Consider the following 18,028-nt stretch of genomic DNA (forward strand, 5'->3'; position numbering starts at 1 on the left):
CCAGATGAGGCTTTTATGGTGCCATCGTCCTGCCTCATTGACCAAATTTTGTGGGGGGTCCGGATGTCACCATCATCTTCCACTTGTATCCTTCCCATGTTTTTTCCCACTGCGTCTTCCATCTTTTCTCTTACCATGGAAAACCCATTAAGGAGAAAAGGGTGTAATAGCTGCACAATGCCTTCCAGTCAGTAGGTCTAGGAGCTCTCCGTCTGGAAGCGAACTTTATGGATCGTTGACCAAAGGCAAACATGCCATGAGTGATTTCCCTGAGAGGAAGCCTTGGGGGAGGCATTTTGCTGCTAACACATTGATCTAATAATGCTTAACAGTGCAATGAATGAGCTCACAACGTGATGGAGCTGCTAAAAAAGCCGATGCAATCCTAGGGTGTGCATTTAACAGAAGCCGAGTGTCCAGATCACAAGTCGTAATAGTTGGACTCTATTCTCTGCTGGTCAGATCTCATCTGGAGCGCTGTGCCCTGTTCTGGGTACCACACTTTAAGAAGGATATAGAGAAATTGGAATGGGTTCAGAGGAGGGCAACGAAGATGGTCATCTGTGTGGAAAACCAGTTCTATGAGGAAAGGCTGAAAGAACTTGCGTGTCCAGCTTGGAGAAGAGAAAATGAAGGGGAGTCATGAGAGCCATCTTCACATATGTGAAGGACTGACATGCAGTAGATGCAGCAGAGTTGTCCTCTATGGCTCCAGATGGCAGGACTAGAACCAAGGGTGGAAGTTGTAGGGAGACAGATTTTGGCTAAACATTAGGGAAAGCATCCCGCAGTTGGAGCTGTTCAGCAGAGCAGTCTCTGGAGGCGGTGGGTTTTCCTTGGCTGGAGGAAATGAAGCAGAGGGAGGGACGGCCTTCTGTCAGGGATGCTGCAGCTGTGTCCTGCATTGCAGAGCCTGTACTGAGCAAGGGGCTGGACTAGATGACCTCCAAGGTCATTAGATCCCTTTTGTGTCTAATGCCCGGAACCATCACAGGCTGTCACCCAAACCCAGAGTGGTAGGAAGAAGTGGCCAGAATATTCCACCCACACCAGGATCTTTGCTGAGCTTCTCGGGTTGTGTCCTCAGAGAGGCAGACGGCATCTCACTGCATGTCCACTGCTTCCCGGATGGTATCATGAACCGAGCCATCCCGGGCAATCCAGGGCACCAGAACAGGGCCTCGCTTCGCCATAGTCTAATCAGAAAGTGTTGCGCTGTGCCTGACGGGGCCAGAATTCGCATCCCTCGGGTGGCTGTCTCTGGGGCATTGCTCTGGGCACCCCACCCACCCTCCCTCCCTGTCTGGGGCCCCTGAGGGGCTGCTGGCCCATTTCAAGGTGAGCACAGGGTCTGGGAGAGAGGCCATGGCGCAGGCCGGGGGGAATGAGAGAGTGCCAGCAAAGCCGTTGCCCCCCCGAATTCTCCAAGCGGATCCAGGAGGGGGGAATGTTTATTTTATTTTATTTATTACATTTCTATCCCACCCTTTTTCCTCTTGCAAGGAACCCAAGGCAGCTTACATCGTCCTCCTCCTCTCCATTTTAGCCTCACAACAACCACTCTGTGACGTGGGTTGGGCTGAGGGTCTGTGACTGGCCCAGAGTCACCCAGTGAGCTTCATGGCCGAGCAGGGACTAGAACCCGGATCTCCCGGCTCCCAGTGCAGCACTCTCGCCACTGCGCCACGCTGGCTCTCATGTTGCCAAGGATGGACTAGTGCTGGCGAGGGACTGTGGGGCTTCAGGTGAAGCGGCAGCTGGTCACCTTCAGGGGCAGGCCCCCAGATGGCTTGCGCAAACGAGCCCAGCCGCATGCTGCAAAGGAAGGCAACCTTCCCCAAGACAGGCGCAGATTCCTTCCTGGCTCCAGGGAGGGTGCGCAGGGCGAGCAGGAGAAAACAGAATCCATGAAAAGGCCCCCCTTTTGCCAGATGGGGCCAGAGCCGTTGCTCTGGCCCCATTTGGCTGCTTGCTCACTTGTTCTGGGTTAGACTTCCTGTGTTTACATCCAGCTCCATCGTTCCTAAGGGCACCTTCCCAGAGGAACTGGTGATGCAGCTAGGCCCCAGTGGCCGGGATGGGGGCGGGGGGGGGGGAGGACTGCACTGGTTGGGTGGGTGGGGTGAAAGCTGAAATGGCTTTGTGGGGAGGGTTTTGTTTCCCTCTTTGCTGACCACAGTTGCTTGGATCGTGGCCAGTTTCTCTCTTTCATTTCCCTGGACGCTGAGTGCAGTTTGGTGCATGGGGAAGCGTAACCTGAGCGTCTCTGCAGCGTTGTGTCTGCTGCCAGAGGGGGACTCTGGGAAAGGAAGGATGTTGTTGGGGCTGGGGGCAGGGGAGGGGGGATGCCATGGGCCCAGAGGTGTGGCATCCGCCAGCAGAGAACTGAAAATGAATGGATAGGGGGATGCCTAGACCCAGTGACCTACGTGTGTGTGTGTGTGGGGGGGGGAGTATCTGCCCTCTCCTTGCTATGTCACTGCAGAGAGCTACAGAGCGATGGTGTCTCAGGCTGTGACTCTGCCATGCCTCCCGCTTTAGCCACTTCCATTTAGGAGCAGCCGGCCTGCACTCTGAGGTCATCAGCAGAAGCCTTTCTCGCCTTCTTTGCAGGTCTTCAGGAAGGCTCTGAATCCCTGCTTGTTTTCACTACCCTTTCCATAACCCGTGGGCAGCAAGTTTTAGGGGTGTTTTTCTGTTTTTATAGTATTTTACTGAATATGTATCGCCTCCGCACTTGTTTTTGCATGTTTTGTATTGTTTTTATCTTGGGAGGGCTCCACCCTTAAAAGTGGCCTTAAAACCATTTAAAATAAATGAAAACAAACACCTCCGGGACCAGAGGCAGTTGCTGGGGACATGAAGAGGAGGGTCCCGTTGCATTCAGGGTCTCGCTTGCGAGCTCCCCATTGCGTCCTCTGGGCGACCACTCTGGGAACAGGATGCTGGGCCAGAGAGGCCTGTGGCCTGAGCCAGCGTGGTGGTTCTTAGCTGACCTCACTGTGTTAGCGGATCGGGTAGGACGGATAGGGTCCAAGAGCCAAAGGGGGGCTGTTCTCAGGAAAGTGGGGGCTTACCGAAAAGGGCCCTGGGCAGTAACCTCCCCCCTCTTGGGTCTTAGCATCTGTTGAGCTATTGGGCAGTATAGAAGTATAATACATACATACAGACATAGAGAAGCACAACGGCAAGATATTCAAAACGATCACGTCTGAGCAGGATCCTCTTTCCTTAATTTCATTTTTAATTTCAGTACCTTAATTTTAAAAAGTGACCAGTGGTAGAGTCCATTCTACTATACGAGGACTCCACCACCTGACCCTTACCTCATCACCTCATTAGTAATGCTAGTGATGAGGTGGGGTTCAGCCTGGGCACGGAAGGTCCAAACAGCCTAACCTGGGCCTCCTCGGGATGTACGGCCGGGCAGGGGGTGGGAGCGGGCCCCTAACAGAACCTGCGTCGAGGCTCAGTCTCCGGGAGGTATGAAATGAGAGCTGGGGCGGCTTCCCGCCGAAGGAGAGCCGTCTCTCTCCCATCGCCTCGCCGAAAATGCTGCCGCGCCCCTGCGCGCAGCGCCGTGCCGTGCCGCAGCCTGCCGCAGAGCTTGCCTCCGCCGTTTCGGGAAGCGGCTCTGGGCCCAGGCTCGGCAAGCAGGCCTGCCGGCGTCGGCCTTTGGGTTCAGCTGCGGGCTCAGTCACTGCGCAGCGGCGGGGTGCTGTGTGTGGGAAGCCAGCTTCACGTGCTGGGCCCAGCGCCTGGGAGCGCGTTTCTTCCCCCCGCAGTCAGGCTGGGAAGCACCGTGCCCCTGAGCACATACAGAGCGCATAGCACAGACGGGACATGTGCCTCTGGGGCGGGGGGCGGGGGGCGCGGGGGGCTCACGCCCGGCGCCTGTCCTGGTATGCACCCGACCAGCCAGCGCCCGTCCGAGTCCCCCTGGCGATGTCGGCCTCTGCCCGTCGGCGGACTGGGCAGGACGGAAGGGCCCGGGGCCGGAGGGGGCTGTTCGCGGAGAGGCAGGCGCGGGCCCTCCGGACGGTGCACCAGCTGCCAGGGCGGGGCGCGGGGCAGGAGGGAGGGCCACGCGGGAGGGCAGCGGGGCGAGCAGGAGAAGGGCGCGCCGTCGTTTGCCCAGCGAACGTCTGCTGCGTCTCTCCTTGCTTGCTGTGTCCCACCTCTAAGCACGCCCGGGAAAGGGGTCAGCCTCAGAGTGCCGCCGGGGGTCTCCAAGGCGCTGAGCAGAGCCGAGAGGCACCCTTGGCATTCCGGCACCTCAGCAGGCTGCCGGGGCCGCCTTCCCGGGCGGGCTGGCCCAGGGCGCAGGGCTCAGCGGCTGGGCGCGCCTCTCCTTTTCCAATCAGCCGGCAGGGAAAAAGCAGAAACTTGCAATGGAAGCTCTAACTATACAAACTGGGAATTACTGTATATTAAACCAAAGGAACATATTCCAGTTTGATTTCCTCAGTGACCATAGTCAGTTCTGTATATTATGGACAGGCAAAAGGAGTTCTTCTCAACACATCATTAATGTGTGGGATTCGCTGCCACGATGCAATGCAAAGATGCCACCAGCTCAGATGGCTTGGAGGGGGGATTCAGCAAATTCATGGAGGAGGGGGATTAACATTTCTATACCGCCCCATAGCCGAAGCTCTCTGGACGTGTCATCACCTATGAGCCATAGTGGATAACAGAACCCTCGGGGTTTTTTCTTAATTTAATTCTTTATTGTAAAATTTCAACAAAAGAAAACAAGAAAAAGAGGGGAAAAAGGGGGGGGGGAGTAGCTACTTAAATTCAGGCTCAGAGGCTGTGGACCGCTTAAACTATTGCACTCATGTCTGGATTGTGGACTTCCTGGAGGTATCTGGTTAGTTCCTGTGGGAACAGGACGCTGGGTGAGATGGAGCTTTGGGGAAGGGCTGTAGCTCAGTGGGGGAGCCCATGGTTGGCATGCAAATGGTCCCAGGTTCGATTCCTGGCATCTGGTAGGGCTGGGAAAGGCCCCTTTCTGAAACGCTGGACAGCTGCTACCAGTCAGTGGAAACAATATTGAGTTAGGTGGACCAAGGCTCTAACGTGGTACCACAGAGGCAGCGTCCCATGTCTATTGATCTAGCAAAGGGGATCTCTTCACCAGCCTAAAACCCTGCATTTAAAACAGGGCTTTCTGCTTCCGTTTTAAATGCCGGATGACCACTGACTCCCTTTACATGCGCTCCCCCCCCTTCTCCCCGTATCTGAATCTTCCACTATCTTCCATCGATCTCGCTCCTCTTCTTGCCGCTTTAACTCCTTTCATGGAGGAAACTGAAGCAGAACACAGCGGGGTAATTTGATGGCTCATTATCTGCGATCTATTTAAAAACAGAACAAAGGGCATTTAAGTGCAGGAGATGCCTGGGATGACCACGGCGTCATGTAAAGAGCCCGCAAACTTCCGTGAAGGAGCAATCTCAATCGCAGCATAAAAGCTCCGAGTGAAGGAGCCCTCTGTATTCACTTTAATACACTTTACTACAATACTTCTTACCTATTTACATTTCTTACTTATCATGAAATATTTGGCATTTGCATTTCATAATAAGACAGATTATATTATTCTAAGAGAGGTGGGTTGGCATTTTTTCAATAGTCGTCCCAGCAAGTCCAATAAAGCAAAATCAGCTATTTCCTAAAATCCAGGACAGTGTGAGGCTGGGTCGCATCTCCCCCTGGGAGCTGTCTGCTGTGCACGAAACTCTGTGCAAGAAATGCTGTGGTGGGTCCCATCTTGCTGCTTCTCTCAGCTAGCTCATGGCACACCCCACTGGAGTCTACTTTCTCATCTTTGAGGTGCCAACAGAGCTTAATCTGACCCAAAGCCTGCCAGGATTTAGCCTAATAACCTTTTTACATACACAGTAGTACTCAACTCTGGCTCGAATAAGTGGTGGTGATAAGAGTTACCTCTGAGCATGTGCAGAGTACATTTCCTTCAGTATGGAGTAGCCTCAGTAAACTAATGCATAACTCTGGGACTGGGGCAATGGGGGTAGAGCAAAGCTTCTAGGCTTTGGGACTTTTTTAAAAAGAAAAAAGTCAGCCATGTGTGCAGTATTTGACCTGCGTTGGGCCTGATTAAATTACTGAAATTAGGGGTGAAAATTAGAAAAATGGCATCTTGTTGTTCTTGTTCTTTTTAAAGGAAGGAAGAACAGTTCTGGCTAGTCCTGGGGGTGAAGCAGGTCTGTTGCTACTCACACTGTGCCGTGGTGTTTCACCAGCGCCAACGTGCTTCCCCTTTTTGCACGCTGGGTTTGTGCCAGGAATTTTCCAGCCCTGGCTTGTCACCCGACGAGGGGCTTGGCTTGATGGTGTTTGTTCGAGTTTGGCCAGGGACTTTCCTGAAGCTGTGCCAGTCACAGGCTTCAAGACTGCCTGCTCATCCGTTGCTGGGCAAGGAAGGCATCACTTTTGCAAGAACCAACACTTATCATCCCCGAACCTCCCAGCTTGCTGCAGGCTAGAAGAGCATATCTGGGGGAGGGGAGGGAGGGAAGGTGCAAAACAGCTTTGCAAAGGCCTCCAGTGCTTATTAAACGTTCTAATTTAAGCTGGTCATCCACCAATTTAAGACCCAGATGAATGTTTGTGCTTTTGATTAAAGATACCCCCCTCAACCCCGAAATCAGAATTGTCCTACAAAAAGTTACCAACAGTTCAAAATAGGTCTCAGCAGCTGCAATGTGTGAAATAGCCCACTGGGTATTATGCGGTGCCTTAGTCCTCCTGCACAAGCATTGGAACGAGAAGGGATGGATGCGTCTCCCTCTCCGAGATACTGAACTCCTGGGGATTCTCTGGGGAGGGGGCTGGATCTGGGAGAATGACAACTCCAGCTGCGTGGACTAACTGCGTGCAAGGCAAAAAACAGGGACTAAATAGGGAGAGTAAATTATCAGGGCAAGATACCAGAAAAGGCACCCTTCACCCGCTAATCCACCTTTCCAATCAGGAAGGGCGGATTTCTAATGATGTCTCTTTGGAGGAGGAGGAAATGGTCTGTCCTATTTCTGCTCCCCTCTATTGCATGGTTTGCAAAACAGCTGTTCCCTGAACTGTTTGGCTTTATGTTACAGTAAAACTCATCCAGAACTTAAAAGAAGATCAACATAGCTGAAAATGTATCCCCAAAATGTAAATTTTATTCATCAGAGTTTTGTTTTTTAAAAAATATGGAAGCATATAAGAAAGGTAGATTTAGGATTGCACAGATGCTGTCTGGAACATTTGCAGAGGAAGATTCAATGCACTTTACATGGATGATAATAACATAGGTTGCAGGATAATGTAAGTAAAACTAAAAATACAGAGAAGTAACCATTCCTGAGCCACGTAACTCACACAGCAGGGCCATGGGTATTCTGTGCCTTGCTCTCTATGCAGAATTTAGCATTCTAAAACATTAACCTTCTATTGTAACCCCACCCCCCCATATGTTTCCAGCTCTTTTAACTGGGATGTCAGACTTGAAAATGTGGAAGTGGTGCCTAGTGAAATCTGAGAAGTGAATAGTGAGGTGGGGGACCCCGCAGAGGTCCTCATCCCATTACAAGGCAAGCAGAAACACTTCTGAAAAGCGCTGCACATATGAGCCCTATGTGGCCAATGCTTGCATTCCAGAGCGCAGGGTTTCCAGGTGACAGATGCTAGTGGAACAGCAAGGTTGTTGCATCAGTTCTCCTTTCCTCAACGGGATGCCAGCTGGGTGCTGCAGGGGAGCAAGTCCCAGTTTCTTCCAGGTGAGTCTAGCAGGACAGTCTTGGCAAGCAAGAGAGGCAGTGAAGGGCCTTGCAGAAGAGGCTCACAGGGAGAGGAGTTGGCCACCTGCTCCTTGATTATCTGAAAATGAATGAGAGAGGCTCCACGGTTACCAGCAGCTGGATATATTCTGCACATCTGCAATTTGTGCAGAGTGTCATCAGCTGTCTGGTGTGGCATGTGGTATCTAGAGCATCAAATGCTCATCATTTTGGAAAAAAGTTTAAGGTGAGTTTCTGGACCTTGGGGCTGAAGAGAGAGGGCCCCCTCATCTCCCTCATCTCTGGCTGCCATCCCATGGCCCCTGCTTCTCACACCTTCCTGCCCCACCCTGCCACCTCAGTAGCTCAGTGGTGGAGCCCCTGCTTTGCATGCAGAAAGTCCCCAGCTCAGTCTCTGTCATCTCCAGGAAGGGCAGGAAAAACTCTTGCCTGGGCCCTGGAGAGCCGCTGCTGCCCATCAGTGTCAACAACACTGGCCTCGATGGGCCCAGGGTCTGACTCCGCACCAGGCAGCTCCTGATGTTCCTCTGGCTGCCTCCACACGAAACCTCCCTTCTTAACCACATGGCCCTCCCCAAAGTCGCCCATTACTTACTGAGCCAGCACTGTACTTAGAGGCCCAAGTGACCCCGTGGCTCGAGGCGCTGTTTATCAGCATCGGCTGATGCACCATTTGTGATCTTACCTGGATGGAAATGGCTTGGCCACAGTGACTCAGGCTCTGGCACCCTCCTGTTTTTGCAATGCATTGCACGTGGGGCTGCCTTTAAAAGTGGTTGATCCAAAAGAGGGCTGCTGGATCACCAAGTGCAACGGGGGGGAGGGGGGGTTGGCCACAAGACCCCTGTGCTTGATCAGCTGCACTGGCTCCCATTTAGTTTCCAGGTCCAATTTGAAGTGCTGGTTTTAACCTTTAAAGCCCTACATGTCATGGGACCCAGTTACCTGAAAGATCGCCTTCTCCACAGGAACCAGCCTCAAACTTACGATCTTCCTCAGGGGCCCTACTCTGAGGGCCTCAAACCAAATGATGTAAAGCAAGCATCTACCAAGGAGGGGGCCTTTTCAGTGGTGGCCCCCCTGTTATGGAACAGCCTTCCCAGGGAGTTTTGCCTGGTGCCATCCCCGTGGTCTTTTTGGCACCCAGTGAAGAACTTTCTGTTCAACCAGGCCTTTCAAATAATTCATCATCAAAGGCTGAACAATGCAGGCTTGGAGTTGGAGGGCATCTTCCAGAGCGGAGGAAGCCCCTGGGGCTGTAGAGAGTCCTTCACTGCCTCATCCCTAGACACAAGACCATATCATCCCTCCCTCCCAACCACTTTTCCTTTTCTGTCATGTCCTGTGGATTGTAAGCCTGAGCACAGGACTGGCATTATTCTTTCTATCTATCTATCTATTTATCTATTTATCTATTTATCTATTTATCTATTTATCTATCTATCTATCTATCTATCTATCTATCTATCTATCTATCTATCTATCTATCTATTTCATTTCTATACCGCCCAATAGCCGAAGCTCTCTTAATAATAATCAAAGATTATTATTAATAATCAGATATTATTAATCTTTGTAAGCCACTCTGGGAGCTGTTTTTGGCTGAAGAGCAGGGTAACAATGTTGTACATCAAGACATAAATAACCTGATTTGACTCACATGTGGCCACCTCTGCTGCGCCGGTTGCTGTCATTCACCTGGATGGCCTTGAAGAAAATGATGGGGCCAGCGATGATGCCCAGAGTGCCAAAAGCCAGGCCCAGGCCGCAGAGCACGTTCTCCATCGTCTCGGGGATGGGCGTTGGTGCCTTGGCATCTGGGTGCGGGGAAAGACAGGGCAGGGGTAAGACCAGGCTCAGTGCGTGCATGTGTCTCCCCCCACCCACGTGTCCTGTTCAGCTGAGGAGAGAACCTAGGAGTCCTGCTTCTCCCCCCACCACCTTGCCCCACGAAGAACAAGCTCACCCATTTCTCCTCTTCCTGCCCCAGAAAGGCCTTCTGTCGTGTTCTACCTGTCCTCCCAAAGGATGGGTGCAGAACCTCAGGCATGTGGGGCAAATCTGGCCTTCTGGGGTTTTCCAGATGGCTACACCTCCTTCCTCTGTCACCCCTTCCCCCCAACGACTGATTTCCCAGCTTTTGTACAGTCTCTCTCTCTCTGTCCCCCCCTTCTTGAAATACCTCTCCTTAGGCTCAGTTACTGGCCATAAGAGCTGTAAGGGAAAAGATGCTGCTATTTTTGAGATTTTGGCCCTGCTCCTCCCTCGCCCCCACCACTGTAACGACTCCCCCCCCATTCTCTGGAATGAAAGAGAACGTTCTCTGCCCCCGTTCTCTGCCCCCGTTCTCTGCCCCCTGCCCCAAAGGATGCCCATGAGCTACATGTCGCTGATACCCCAGGATGGGTTTGTATGACCCCACAACACAAGGGGAGTTGTGCGCACAGAATTCAGGGTCCTCCTGAGAATCCTGCATTTTACTTCATTAAAACAAAAGACTATGCAAGTTACTAGATCTTAAGATGAACTTGAAACTGAAAGTAAGTGGCAGTATTTCATGAAATGCCCCAAAGGGGCTGAGTAGGACACTGCATAGCTCCTTACTCTCCCCCCACAGCTAGCAAAATACGTTCAAATAGTTCTTAAGACATAAAGCACAGCGAGGCCAAACGCTGCTTACACCATATCTTGCTCAGACTCTCAGGGAGGCCCCAGTGGCCCACTCGGCAGATGTAGTCATCTCCCTGCTCCGGGATGAAGGGGAGGTAGGAGAACTTGCGGAAGGTGTTGTCCATGCTGGGGTAGAAACCTGTCTCCTCCACGCCCTTGGAGACCACCTCCCCGTTCTTCAGCCACGTGATGTTCAGCACTGGGGGAGAGAACTTGTCCACGAAGCAGATCAGCACGTTGGGGTCCCCCAGCTCCACGGGGTTTTCAGGGTACACTGTTGCCGAAGGAGCGACTGAGAAAGATGGACAAGGTTTGTGATCACCTGTGTCAGAAGCCTCATCCCCCACTGACCCCATGTGACCCCGTCCCTGGCTGGAATCAGCGTCCCCACAGAAGCCTGGGGTTTCTGTTCCTTGATGCCTCCTCGGGGCAGCCATTCTGCACTGATATACAGGAATATCTCAGAAGAAATGGGCTGTAACTTAGTCTATACAGGTGATGCCTAACCCAGGGGAGCTTTCAAAAGGCTGCCATTGAGCCCCCCTCCAGGGGGTGGGAGTTAGGAATAGAACTCACCCCCCCACACACATCATACATTAGCGGTGACCACTTTTTTCTTTCTGTGAAGGTTAGGCAATGCCTCTGAGCAAGGACAAAGTGTTGTGCCCCCTCACCACTTAACATTGTTGCCAAGCGTGCAAGAATGCTCACATGTGTTCAAGAATCTGGGAGACTGTGGGAATATAAGACCTTTTGTGCTCTTAGGGGAAAAGGCACATACTATGGACATTTGGACACCCAGTTATTCAGACTGTAAAAACAAAAGGGATAAGAAAGAGCTTCAAAAGGGTTTCCCCAAACAGCCATTTCAATGGACATTAAAATGGCAAATGTGCTTCAGTGTCTGTAAAGTGATGCACACTGGAACAGTGAAAATATCAGTCCATCTGCTGTGAAAAAGGCAAATTCTACATTGGGGACCATTAGGAAAGAAATAGAAAATGTAACTTCCAATTGTTCGATGTCTGGTTCTTACTGTTGCTTCTTGACCCTCGTACAGGTTTCTCAGGAGACAGGTAAGGTGGTCTGGTACTCCCATCCCTTTCAGAATTGGCCACAATTTGTTGTGATCCACACAATCAAAGGCTTTGGCATAGTCAATGAAGCAGAAATAGACGTTTTTCTGGAATTCTCTTGCTTTCTCCATGATCCAGCGAATGTTGGCGATTTGACCTCTAGTTCCTCTGCCTCTTCGAAACCCAGCTTGTACTTCTGGTAGTTCTCGGTTCACATGCTGCTGAAGCCTAGCTTGCAGGATTTTGAGCATAACCTTGCTGGCACGTGAAATAAGTGCATGGTTCTACCCAAATCTGTGACCAGACTGGAAATACTGTGTACAGTTCTGGTCACCTCAAAAAGTATATTGTAGTGCTGGAAAAGGGACAGAAAAGGACCATCCAGGGCCTGGAGCATGTAAGAACATAAGAGGAGCCCTGATTCTGGATCAGACCAAGGTCTGTCTGGTCCAGCATTCTCTTCCCACAGTGGCCAACCAGCCTGGGAAACCCACAAGCAGGACATGAGTGCAACAGCATCCTCCCTCTCGAGAAACTCCACTATAAAGAGAAGTTACGACGTTTGAGGCTGTTTAGTTTAGAAAAAAAATGCCAGTAAGGATGGAGAGACATATAAAACTATGGGTGGTGTGGAGAAAGTGGATAGATTTGGAAGTCCCCCCCCCCACTCCATAATACTACATCCCATGAAGCTGATTGGTGGGAGATTCAGGATGGATCAAAGGAAGTCCTTCTTCACAGAGTACATAGTTAACCTATGGAATTCACTGCCACAAGATGTGATGATGGCCACCAATGTGGATGGCTTTTTAAGGGGATTGGACAAATTCTTGGAGGAGGAGAAGGCTATCCATGGCTACTAGTCCTGATGGTCTCCATAGGCACGCTGTATCCGAGGCAGTGCACCTATGGAGACCAGTTGCTGGGGAACATGGGTGGGAGGGTGCTGTTGCACCCTTGTCCTGCTTGTGGGTTTCCCATTGGGGCAGCTGGTTGTGTGAACAGAATGCTGCACGAGATGGGCCCACTGTGGTCTGAGCCAGCGTCAGGACTCTTCTTTTGCTGTTACATTGAAGAATTCAGACTTGCTCAGGGCAACATTAGAGCCAACAGTTTGAGGAGGGCTGTGCTCACAGCAGTTCTTAGCCTGGCTGGTGAGTCTCAAGGAAGGGGAAGAGAAGTGCTGGGTAGTTGGAGACGTGTGTGTGTGTGTGTGAGAGAGAGAGAGAGATGGATCCTCTCCTCTAGTACACACCTTGCTCCAAGCAGGGGTGGTTTATTATTTATACATTTATTTATTTCATTTATATCCCACCTTTCTTCCATCCTGGAACTCAAGGTGGCTACCTGTGGTTCCCAGGTGGTCTCCCCTCCAAGCACTGACCAGACCCAGACCTGCTTAAAAGTAATTTGAATTACGTTGAATGAGTTCACATCTCCAGGGCCAGAGGAACTGCATCCTAGAGTCATAAAGGGACTGGCAGAGGAACTCTCAGAACCGCTGTCTATTCTCTTTGAGAAATCATGGAGGACGGGGGAAGTGCCAGATGACTGGAGGAGGGCTAACGTTGTCCCTATCTTCAAAAAGAGTAAAAAGGAGGAACCTGGGAACTACAGACCAGTCAGTCTGACATCAATCCCTGGGAAAATTCTGGAGCAGATGATAAAGGAATCCATCTGGAAGCACCTTGACAACAATGCCGTGATGACTCGAAGCCAACATGGATTTGTCAAAAACAAGTCCTGCCAGACAAATCTGATCTCATTTTTTGATCAAGTCACCTCCCTTGTAGACCGTGGGAATGCTGCAGACATCATATCCCTCGACTTCAGCAAAGCTTTCGACAAAGTGCCCCATGATCTCCTGATGAGCAAACTAGCTCAAAGTGGGCTAGATGAAACAACGATCCGGTGGATCCACAGTTGGCTACGGAATCGGACTCAAAGAGTGCTTCTCAATGGGACCTTCTCAAACTGGGGAGAGGTAACGAGTGGGGTACCACAGGGCTCAGTCCTGGGCCCAGTGCTCTTCAACATTTCTATGAATGACTTGGAGGAGGAGGTGCAGGGAATGCTGATCAAATTTGCAGATGACACAAAATGGGGCGGGACAGCTAATATTTTGGAAGACAGAAACAAAATTCAATGTGATCTTGAGAGACTGGAGCGCTAGGCAGAAAACAACAGAATGACATTTAATAGGGATAAATGCCAAGTTCTGCACCTAGGAAAAAGAAACCAAATGCACAGTTACAAGATGGGGGATACGTGGCTCAACAACACTACAAGCGAGAAGGATCTTGGAATTGTTGGTGATCACAAGCTCAATATGAGCCAACAATGTGATGTGGCTGCAAAAAAGGCCAATGCTCTTTTGGGCTGCATTAATAGAAGCATCGCTTCCAAATCCCGGGAAGTACTAGTTCCCCTCTACTCAGCACTGGTTAGGCCTCATCTGGAGTACTGTGTCCAGTTCTGGGCACCGCACATTAAGAAGGATGCAGACAAACTGGAGAGGGTTCAGAGGAGGGCAACAAAGATGATCAGGGGACTGGAAACCAAGCCCGATGAAGAGAGACTGAAAGAACTGAGCACGTTTAGCCTTGAGAAAAGAAGACTGAGGGGAGATAGGATAGCAGTCTTCAAGTCCTTGAAAGGTTGTCCCAGAAAGGAAGGCCAGGATCTCTTCTCGATCATCCCAGAGTGCAGGACACAGAATAATGGGCTCAAGTGACAGGAAGCCGGATTCCGGCTGAGAATCAGGAAAAAATTCCTGACTGTTAGAGCAATACAACACTGGAACCCATTCCCTAAGGAGGTGGTGGGCTCTCCCACACTGGAGGCCTTCAAGACGAGGCTGGACAGCCACCTGTCAGGGATGCTCTGACTTGGATTCCTGCATTGAGCAGGGGGTTGGACTCGATGGCCTTGTAGGCCCCTTCCAACCCTACTATTCTATGATTTTATGCTTAGCTTCAGCAAGGCGGCTGTCTCATGTGCCTTCAGACCATGCCTGGGACCACCTCCCTTGCCCCCTGCACCAGCAGCAGCCAATGCAGCGGTGTGAGTGGGTGGAGGCCTTTCTTCCCTTGCAGCGTGGCTAGGTGAATTGGGGGCTGTCCCCCACCCTGCCCACCCCACAGTGCTGCTGGGGAAGCAGGAGAGACCAGTGACCAGGAAGCCCTGCACTGCCCTCCCTTCAGCAGGGCTTAGCCACCAGCGAGGAATGTTCAGGGGGTTGGACTCCATGGCCTTGTAGGCCCCTTCCAACCCTACTATTCTATGATTCTGTGATTCTATGATTCATTTAATGGGTGATTAAGGGAGAAGATAATTCATCTTGGATGGTCAGCTCTCGCACACATAAACATCACAGGGAGCTCAGGGGATGCAGAGGGGCAAGTCCAGGTAAATGGGGGAAGGAGGGGGGAGGGAGAGGGGATTCCCAGGCTGTCTGGTACCGTTCTGGGCCCGGGTCCAGTTGCTGCGTTTCATCAGGATCTCCAGGTTGCTCTTCATGATGGCCAGGTTGGCCAGGGCCCCCTGCACATCAAAATCACCATACTGGGCATAGTTGGGCAGCCGCCACACGTTCTGCTTCCGATCCCAGTCCACGTGGAGGGTCTCCTCCTCATCAAAGTTCTGCAGGAACTCCCCGGACTCCTTCCCGGAAGGGAAACTCTCCTGGAAGTAGTCCAGCTCCACCAGAGTGTCCTCCACTGCGCAGAAGGGGGGCGGGGTGGGGGGAAGGGAGGACACGAGAATGAGCAGGGTGGAAGGCTGACACCTGCAGAGCGCCGAGGAAGGCTCCGCGTGCTGCCCACTTTTAAATGCCCTCCAGCAGTAACATCCCAGAGCCATGGTAGGCCAGAAAGTTAGCCTGTGTGCTTTTGGCACTCAAACCAGTGTGCCTGGGCTCGGACCCAAGAAACCAGTCACTGTCCCCCACCCCAGGTGCCTAGCCTACCTCGCAGGCTTGTCGTGAGGATAAAATGGGAGGAACCCTGCCCTGAGCTCCTTGGAGAAAAGGGGCTCTAACAAGGAAATGCATGATCAATCAATTGATCTAATCTGAAGTGTTTGTCGCCTGATACAGCAATTAAATCAGGGGTACAGAAGTCGCCCCCCCTTCTCTCTCTCTCTCTCTCTCTCACACACACACACACGCTCATGCGCACACGCTTACACACATCCTCACCTCCTTCACGCACATACATGCCCTACTCACACGCTCGCCCTTTTCACACACGCACACCATTCACACACACGTCCTGCCTGTGGCAGCTGCTGGTGAGAAGCAATTTTAAAACGGGTAAACACGCAGACGAAGATACCATATCGGGTGGGGGAAATGGATGAAGCCGGATCCATCTTGCGGCTGCGCTCCCGTTTGCGGCGCTGGGGCGGAGAGAGAGCGTCCTGCCTTGGGGAGGGCCGGAGGGGCCGGTATGGCCCCCCTGGGCGGGCCGCCTTTCCCCGGAGCCCCCGGGGTTTCCGCACGAGGCAGCCAGCCCAGCGTGCTTTCAAGGAGGGGAGTTTGGTTCCGAATTCCTTCCCTCCCCGGAAGCAGAATCGCCTCACTGCCCCTCGCACACCCCGTTCCTTTCGCTGGCCGCGGGTCGCCGGCTTGGCATCGCACGACCTCCCCGACGAGAAGAGACCGCGCCGACTGAAGGCCCGACCCGGGCTCGCGCCGCTCCCCGCGCCAGCGAGCGCAGCTGCGTCCGGGGCTCTTCCTGCGCGGTGGGGCCGTGCCAGCCCCCCCGCCCCCGCCCCGCAGTCTTCCCACGACAGAAGCCCTGGCGCGGCTCCCGCGCCCTCCGAGCCGCGCGCGGGCCAGGCGCCTGGCCAGGGGGGGCCGGGGCCAGCCCCCCGCTCCCGCGCCCCTCTCCCGCGGGCACTCGCCCTGGCGCGCCCTGCCCTGCGCGGGCCTGTCGCTGCCAGAGACCCCCGCGCCCAGCACGTGCCTCCCGCAGCGCCCCCCGCTCCTGGGTGCGGGCACGTCCGGGGGTCCCGCCACGGCCCATCTCCCCCCTGCCCTGCTCTGCCCGGCGCGAAGCCCCCCCGGCCCTCTCACCTGTCACTCCCGCGGCGCCCGGCAGCAGCGCGAGGAGCCCCCAGAGGCGCAGCCGGCCAAGGGCCCCCCCGCCTCCGCCTGCTGCGGCTGCCGCCATCTCCGCGGGCTGAGGGACGACGGACGGGAAACGCGGGCGCGGCGCGGCGCGGCACGGCACGGCACGGCGCGAGCGAGCGAGCGCGCGCAAAGGCGCACAGGAGCCGCGGGGCCGACGCGCCAGCCCGCTCCTGCGGCCGAGGGGGCGGGGCGGAATGGGCGGGCAGAGGAGCCCCTCCCAGCGCCGCCCGCGAGGAGGGGGCGCACGCCGGGGCGGGCGGAGGGGCCCGGGACCGGGGCGGGCTCCGTCCTCCCGCCTAGGGGACAAACAGGGCGCGCGGCCTCTCCCCCGCCCCCCGTCCAGCTGCCTCGGGGTCTCCCGCGCCGGCGCCTGCCGAGGGAGGAGGGAGAGCGATGCTGGAGGTGGTCGCTTATGTGTCCGACGCTTCAAGGGGGGGCCCACCAGCAAGCGCAAGGCGCCTAACGCTGTCCATCGTCCTCATCTCTCTACACCGCCCCATAGCCGAAGCTCTCTGGGCGGTTCACAAAGGCCAAAACGTTACAAGTTGAAATGCGATTCATTGATTGGTTATTACGTTGCCGTCCCACCTTTCCCCCTCTTGCCAGGAACCCAAGGCGGTGTACACGGCCCCCTTCCTCTCCATTTACTCTGGTTTTAATGTTTTATATGTTTCACATTGCTTTATTGTGTGCTCCTTGGTATGAATTTTTGTAAACCGCCCAGAGAGCTTCGGCTGTTGGGCGGTATAGAAATGAGATGGGTGCATGAATGATTTTATCCTCACAACAACCCTGTGCGGTAGGTTAGGCTGAGAGTCTGTGACCGGCCCAAGCCACCAGGAGAACATCAGAAGAGCCCTGAGGCTGGATCTGACCCGGGTCCATCCCGTCCACCGTTCTGCTCAGCCAGGGGCCGGCCAGCTGTCGATGGGAGACCCGCAGACAGGCGGGGGAGCGACAGCGCCCCCCCGCCATGTTCCCCGGCAACCCGTGAGCTTCGTGGGGACTCCCTGTCCCTGTCCCGGCCCAACACGCCAGCCGCTACCCCACGCTGCCCGCCGATGTCCCCGCACCCGGCGCTGCGCGTGGGGCCCACCCTCCTCCCTCCGTGACCGGGAGACCCACCGCCCCCGTCGAGATCAGCAGCGACGATCTCCAGCGGCACGGCCTGGAGGGAGCCGGCCGCAGCTGGGCGCAGGACCCTCCAGCGCTCGGCCCTTCCTCAGCCGCTGACCGAGCGGCTCTCTTCCGAAACCTCCAGCCGAACCCGCGGCCAACTGGGGCGCGGCGCAGAGGGCTGGGCGGTGGGTGAGCGGGGCGGGCTGCCTGCGGGACTGCAG

The 18,028-nt window shown here is 54.0% G+C and overlaps 1 protein-coding gene across 1 annotated transcript; it reads right to left on the reverse strand.

Annotated features, from left to right (window-relative positions):
- Positions 1 to 7,163: 7,163 nt before the first annotated feature.
- Positions 7,164 to 17,663, reverse strand: LOC146356728 (H-2 class II histocompatibility antigen, E-D alpha chain-like). Its single transcript, XM_084830274.1, has 6 exons — positions 17,564 to 17,663; positions 16,632 to 17,147; positions 15,016 to 15,273; positions 10,489 to 10,770; positions 9,469 to 9,625; positions 7,164 to 7,887 (listed from the first exon to the last, which is right to left on the reverse strand). The coding sequence occupies exons 1-6, from the start codon at positions 17,661 to 17,663 to the stop codon at positions 7,884 to 7,886; spliced, it is 1,317 nt and encodes a 438-aa protein (XP_084686400.1). The 3' UTR covers positions 7,164 to 7,883.
- Between the last annotated feature and the right edge of the window lie 365 nt (positions 17,664 to 18,028).

Source organism: Heloderma suspectum, chromosome 2, assembly GCF_057233095.1.
Source record: "Heloderma suspectum isolate Gila_16-S chromosome 2, 16-S_ref, whole genome shotgun sequence".
NCBI lineage: Eukaryota > Metazoa > Chordata > Lepidosauria > Squamata > Helodermatidae > Heloderma > Heloderma suspectum.